Source organism: Silene latifolia, chromosome 9 (genome assembly GCF_048544455.1).
Source record: "Silene latifolia isolate original U9 population chromosome 9, ASM4854445v1, whole genome shotgun sequence".
Taxonomy (NCBI): Eukaryota; Viridiplantae; Streptophyta; class Magnoliopsida; order Caryophyllales; family Caryophyllaceae; genus Silene; species Silene latifolia.
This window is the reverse complement of record NC_133534.1, coordinates 8,813,199-8,820,574: the sequence shown is the minus strand read 5'-3', so window position 1 is coordinate 8,820,574 and position 7,376 is coordinate 8,813,199. Positions and strand designations below refer to the sequence as shown.

The window sequence follows — 7,376 nt, the reverse complement described above, 5'->3', positions numbered from 1 at the left end:
TAAGACCCTACATAAAGGCAAGTGAGAGAACAGTACCAATCCTCAGAACAACCCAATGACACCTATCACATATAATCTCGCAAATTCTCATTTGTGACACAACTGGTTAAAATAAGGTAAAAATGGGCCGCTTTTCGTCATAATCAAGAATGGTTGAAGATACTCTATGGCCAAAGGGCGACGTTCAGTCCACTGCAAGAGGCCAACCATCTCAGGATCCATAATGTCTCTGAGCATCTTGTAAACATCAATTCGGATGCTTGACAGACTGAATTTGATTATCATTAAGCCAACTTCGTTTATATATTCACCTGTTGTAACAGATGGCACTGCAACCCGGAAAGGATGTCGATCTTTGGATGTAGGAAGAACATGCTAAGAATGCTGATCATACGAGCAATAATATGCACAACACATTTCATGGCGTTTCCCAGTGTAATGACGCTACAAACCATATCGGTCATATGAACCAACAAAATGCACATTACTGGTACTACTATAATACCCATATATATATCACGATCAGCTGTAACGATCCCAATTGGAAAAAGAAGCCGACACTTATTTCCACTCTCCTGTCCCAAAAAACTTTCTTCCCGGAGACAAACACCCCATCTTTGCAGTCAAGACTTCTAGAGACTCATCTTCATCCATGTCAGCTTCTTCGGCAGAATCACGAGTTGGGCTACTAAGGAGAAATTGCTCGAGCTTTTCAAGGTCTAATTTTGGAGGAAGAGATCCAGAGTCCCCGGGAAAAGACAAGCTTTCATCGAATTGTGGTGTCGGGAATTTAAAATTCATGAAGAAGTCTTCAATCCCGTTGAAAGATAAATCTTGCTCAAGTTTTTTATCAGAAACGGATAATGAAGACATGGTAGAAGGTTCATTATTGGACAGAGGTTGGTATCTTACTATCAATTTATCAGGAGCAAGTGTACTTTCAAGCCCGATTTCTTGATCCAATGTAAACTTGCCAGATTTAGTCCTGCGCCAAATGTTTTCTTTAGGCTTAAGTAACTGAACAAGAAGCCCAGGACTATGCATAACCATCACAAGAAATGAAAGCAACTGTTGTTGATCGTTCTCCATTCCTTGAAGGCGCTCTCGCAAAAGGAGCAACTTATCTTGTGAAGACTCTTGTCTCTCACTGAGTTTACTTAATTCCTGCATTAATGCTATTTTATCAGTCTTCAGTATCTCAACTTCTTTCTCTAAATTGAAATCCACTTTCTCCGAAAAATCTATAGTAGGCTGGTCTGGCTGAGAGTTCTTCTTGATGTTTTTCCTTCTTTGGATACTCTTCAATAGATCCGTTTCCCCTTTAATAAATCTTTCGTTAGCAAATTCCCAACGATCGGTATCCACCTTTCTGAAACCCTGCAGAGAGAGCAGCTTATAAAATTGGATGATGTAATCATCTAAATCTTCCACAAAATAACTGAAATGAGCATGCTCTCATTAGATCTATGACTATGATGCTACATTTCTTCTGCTTGTTTAAAAGACATAGAAAGTTATTTGTACTTGCCAAATGTTAGAACATGCAAATGGGTCGGGCCACACCCAAACGGAAGAAAGACGGACCACTCGACAACACAAGAGAGGTTCCATCCTAAAACCAATTTGGCAATAGGAGGAGTAGCCCCCTTGGTTGTAAAGTGGTACAATCTCTCTTTCTCCGACAATGTGGAACACTCACATGTGGGTGGTTTATATTCTAACACCGAACATGTTTCTGGAAATTTTATAATCCTCCTCCGCCAAATTTACTATACATCTAAACCTCCTAATTTCACTTGTCGCTCATGATTGGGACAAAACCAAGACAGTTCAACATTGTCTAGAGGATTCTACATGTGAAGGCCACAAGTCGATTTTACTATCTACTACCCTTTTGGGAGAAGACATTTTCAAAAATCTTATCAAATCCGGTGAGGAAAGTACAAGTGTATAACCAACGTTCAAAAACATCAATACTAATGTACTCTGTAATGCACATGTTCACAACCAAGGTAAGGTGATCAATATTGTCCTCCTTAAAGAGAAAACGCCTGAGCTCTATCTTGTTGGTAGCTTGTTACTGTAATCCTTTAAATTCTGGATTACTTTATAAAACCAGAAGGTTCCAACTATCTCAAGAACGGCAAAATCAAAACCAAAAAGAAAAAGGTATCCCCAAATTCTACAATGGATTTTATGCTGTATTTATGTTTTAAATGTGAAACTTTTAAAGATAAGAAATGTTCTCAGCCTTGCCGGAAGCCCGGAACTAGACAAGAATGTGTATAACAAGAGAGAAGAGGCAAAAGTGAAGTAAGCTACTCGCTTATCTAGTTGATTTATGCCTCATTTCTGGAGTTTCTTCTTTCTTAACTTCACACTCCCACTTCTCAAGGACGGATTTCGTCACCATGTCTTTGATCCTAATCTATGTGATTTGCAAATCACACAAGCGTCCACAAAACTTCATGGGTAATAGTACCTAAGGGTCATACTTGTGCAATTTCCAGCCTTCTCACTCTGGCCAATAAAAAGGAAAGAAAGTTCGCTACCACAAGGCCTGGACTTTGGGAATCCACGATTAGTCAAAAGAAGAATTCAGACAAACAACGGCCGTTGGGAATGACGGTGATATCGATTTTAAAGCTTTTCATCATCAAGATCCTTGAAATCGAACATTCTATCAATCTTACGGACCTGAGGGATAGGAAGATGGCCTTTGGGCGGACTAGGGAGAGACGCCTATGTACAAAAGACACTAAGGGAGTGACACTCATATCCAAAAGGAGAGCTAAACGAATATCCTCCCAAGCTATAGTGAGCAATCTTATCTATATAAAGAAGATAAGTGAACTCTTAGCAAGAGGAGCAGTTGATTTACTGATTCCACATATACAAGCGAAATTTAAACTCCTCATGCCTAAAAATTGTACAATCCATATTTCAATTGAAAAGGTAAATTCAACAATCTAACTATGATCAGAGAGCAGGTGTTACAGGTCCCTCTGTTGATTCTCAGAATAATTTTGAAAATAAATTTCAATATCATACCATACGGCAAAAAACAAGTAATGAACAAAGACACCTTTTATAAAGACTCATAAGATCACACAGGAGCTATCACTTGAACTGTATGTCACGAAAAGAGGGCCTACGTCATAATCATCAAGGGTTCAAGACTTTAGACCAAGAGAGATAGATATTAAAGACAGTTAGTCAAAATAGTTCAGTGTTTCTTCGGAGATTGATTAATGTGCCTCAGCCTTTGAGAATTGTAAAAAGTATATATTCCTATCAGTTTACTATGAGGTCTGTGACTACATGAAATCAACATACTAAATTTTTTGATGAAATCTGTCATCTATTTAGAATTGCACTGGAGGGTGCAAGTTTGTACCAATAAAACTTGATTGGCATAAGAAAATGCAGAAAATTTCGATGTTAAATGGTAATTAGACTTCACATGAAATCAATATGCTAAAAAATACATTCAATATTTCAATGATCAAAATAAAAACGGCAAAACAATATCACAAATTAACAAGAAATTTGATGCTGCCAAAGTACCAACAGACAACAGTACAACAACAACAACATTACCCCAGTGCCTCAATGGCTCCCGCAAATTGCGGGGTAAGGGGGGGTCGGATGTACGCAGCCTTACCGTTGTGTTAGCAACACAAAGAGGCTGTTTCCGAATGACCCAAGATGAAAATTGCGTCGAGAACTGCATCGAAGGACCACTATTTCACAAGAGAAAGAAGCGAAACCACTTTAGTGAGCCATTTTGCTTTATTCCATCATAATCCAAGCTTATTACGTTTGCAATAAATTCCCCATGAATTGCGCAGTTTGTTGCATCTTGTCAAACGACTCAACCCAAGAATAAAGCTAGCAACATCATATCTAGACAGCATACAATGTCGCACGCATCTTAAACTCTTTACAACCATTATCATCAGTTCATCACTCCCTCACTACTGCTCTAACCAGAGTAATAAATCTTTTCCAGGATACTCCACGCGGATTGACAATGTAAATGTCATATTAAGGCGTCTAAAGTTGCTAAAAGCTTATTAAGTTTGCAATAGATTACCCATCAAACCCAAGAAAACCCCTAGCAATATCATATCTAGATTGCATACAATGTCGCGCGCATCTTAACCTCTCTACAACTATTATAATCAGTTCATCACTTCCTCATTGCTGCTCTAATCATACGGTGATAAATCCTTTCCAGGAAACCCGGCGCGAATCGACTATGTACATACCAGCGTAAAATCAATCAACTCAAGCTAAATTCAGCCTCCTAACAAGAGTACAAGACCCAGAAATTAAACATCGATCAATACGATATCGCTCCTCGAAAACAACCCGATTCCATCGAAATTTTACAAATAACTCCCCCAAATTCGCCTACTACACTCAAATCATCAGATAAACCCTAAAAATTTTGGGGGTTCTATGCAATCGAATACCTTCTTCACAAACTGTGAAGAAACCCAAAGTTCCCACATGTGAGGGTTGTCCCACATTGATAAAAGAGGAGAAGAATTACCACCTTATAAGGCAAGGGGCTACTCCCTCTATCGCCAATTGGTTTTAGAGTGGAACCTTCTTGGGCCTACGTTGTGGACTCTTTCTCCTCCGTTTGGGTGCGGCTCAGGCCCGTTGTTGAATTTAACACAAACCCTCTTAAAAACCCTAAACTATGAATTATTCAATTACACAGCAATCGCAAATATAATTCAATACATATAATCAACAAAAACTGCGAATAAATCAACGAAAATAGAAACAAAGAAGAAATCAAACTTACATAGATGTTTAATTGACGCATAAAACTTGAAAACTTATTGTGTTTAAAGAATTTGGGGAGTAAATTTCCAGTAAATTCCGCCATATTCCAAACAATAAAGCTATCATTAGATTGACTCCAAGAAATAATTGCGTCAGTAGTTTCATCGTTAACCATCTCGTAACATTTCGCTAAAAAGGGTACAATATTGCCTTCGTTTTCTCCTCTTTTCGTCATTATCCGTTGATTAATTTTGTCCAAATGAGGAAATTAGGGTTTTGAAAGAGGGATTTTAATCGACGAGAAGTTTAGGAGATTGAGTTGATTGATTAATATTGGAATTTGGAAGATTAGAGGTTATGGAGTAAGAGTGTATATTTGAATGTGTCAAACAGATACTCGCCGGTTGTTTATAGGGTCTAGGGAGTACTAATCTCTTCCCGTCTTCCTTCTCCGTCAATAGTTTACGTGGTTTTATACTTTATTTTCCTTTTACAAAATAAATTAAATGTAAAATATTCATTGAAATAGAGACTACTCAATGGTTGAGCACTGTGTACATTTTGCACAAATATATGAGTTCAAATAGCCTATATAATTATGTTCTTGTCATATACCCTAAATAATAAATTTCTTGTCGTTCGAGTATGTTTTCCGGTCATTTTAGTATGCATTCATGTCGTTCTAGTTGTGGACAGCGGGCCGCCCACGGGGGCGTTTGGGTTGGAAAAGAGGAACAAGCTTTTGCATTTTTGTATGGAGTCGCCACCAATTTTTATGGGAAATTGGAACCGTTCGAATACCTCATGTCATGTCAAGACATAAAGTAGTGACATGAACACTAAGCAATCGTTACCCTTAGCATTCTATGTCTAGAATGACTCTCGTGGATGCCAATGAACACGGGTGCTCACGGAGATCTGGAGTAAGGGGTGAGGGTACGTATTAGGAAGCTCTTTTGATCGAACACCTAATCCCGCCCGCCTCGATAGCGACCTCTACTAATGATTAGGGAAGTTATCGTACTTGATATATCGTCGGTTATATGCATGCAATGCAACATCCAAGTTTTAATCCTAGCATGTGAGATTTAACTAAGTCGGTGAACAATTAACTAGCATACAATTAATGTCGAAGTATGATTTAATGCTCGATTACATGTGAAAGCATACAAGCAATAAAAGAAATACAATAATTATAAATTACAATAATGAAAATTACAATAATTACATTGGATTAGGCGATTTATGTCGAAAATACCTCTAAAACGGATAATTTGAGAAAAAGAAATAAAAGAATAAATAAAATAAATTGAAATAAACGAACAGGAATTAGCGTGATGTTACGGATAATAGTTAATTAATTACGTAAGCTAATTAAACTAAGTCAAGGCAGAAACGGAGTTCGTGGGGACGAACTCGGCCAGAATCAGCAGCAGAGCTCGTCTTTGAATAGCGCGTGACAGACGCGTCCTTCCTTGGCTCGGCCTCAGCCCGTCGTGAAGCCGTAATTGCAAGTCGTTAATGCTAATTGGTGATTTTAAAGATCGATTAAATTATTTACTCGGATGAAAGTGATTAATAGGTTATTTAACATATGAATGGGTCATGAAAGCAATAAAATATGAGTGAGACGAAATTAAGAGGGATTAATTACAGGAGTGAACAATATTAATGAGTCCAACAAATTAAATCAATTGATTAGGTTAGATATGATGGATTAATGACGAATATATGATGAACATGTGAATAAACAGATGGAAACTATATCAAAGACGAATTCCAGAAACCCAATATGAACAAATTGAATCTCCACAACCCGGAATTGAATTTAATGACGAAAACCCGCAAATATTGGATTATTAGGGATTTAAGTCGGATTTATGATAAATTAAGACATATTAACGATGATGATTATAATATACATGTGAATTATATACTGTTATGGCGAAGAATAAACAAACAAAAGGAATTTGGAACGAATAACAGAGGACGAACGAAGAAGAAAGGAAGCAGGAACTGCGGCAGCCTCACGAAGAGGCGCAGCAGGAACTGCGCTCCTTCAAGAGGCGCAGCGATTCTTTGCGTCCTTTCTCGACGGTTATCTACTGGAAATCCGTAAAAAGAGGTTTTAAAGCATGGTTTTAGAAATCGGTTTTAATGGTATTTTCGACGTAAACCTTACAATTGTGATACAATAATTAAAATACAATAAATAAAAGAGAGATTTACACCCTCAGACTTACATGTTGACGAAACGAGAAGGACTAAGATATCGATTAGTGATGCTCGACGCGAATGTAAAGAAAGTGCCCTCGTAAGAGGAAAACGATTAATTAATTAAGTTGATTATTGTGTAGTTGGTCAAATTGGTCGGTCATGCAAACGGGGAGGCTGGTACTCAGAAAGATCCGAGCTTATGTTGTCGAAAGTTCAAGCACGTAGGCGCCAAAAAGTAAGAACAAAGTCTAGAATGCAAAGGGAGAAGAGAAGGGCGGACACTCGCGTAAGAAATATGAGGAGCGAAGGCTCCTATTTATACTAATCACGTGAATGAATTAGGGTTTCGGAAACTCTTT

The 7,376-nt window shown here is 37.9% G+C and overlaps 1 protein-coding gene across 1 annotated transcript; it reads right to left on the bottom strand.

Moving 5' to 3' along the window:
• Positions 1 to 389: 389 nt before the first annotated feature.
• Positions 390 to 5,244, bottom strand: LOC141598996 (heat stress transcription factor A-8-like). The gene is made up of 2 exons (XM_074418853.1): positions 4,820 to 5,244; positions 390 to 1,377 (listed from the first exon to the last, which is right to left on the bottom strand). The coding sequence occupies exons 1-2, from the start codon at positions 5,033 to 5,035 to the stop codon at positions 562 to 564; spliced, it is 1,032 nt and encodes a 343-aa protein (XP_074274954.1). The 5' UTR covers positions 5,036 to 5,244; the 3' UTR covers positions 390 to 561.
• Positions 5,245 to 7,376: the final 2,132 nt, after the last annotated feature.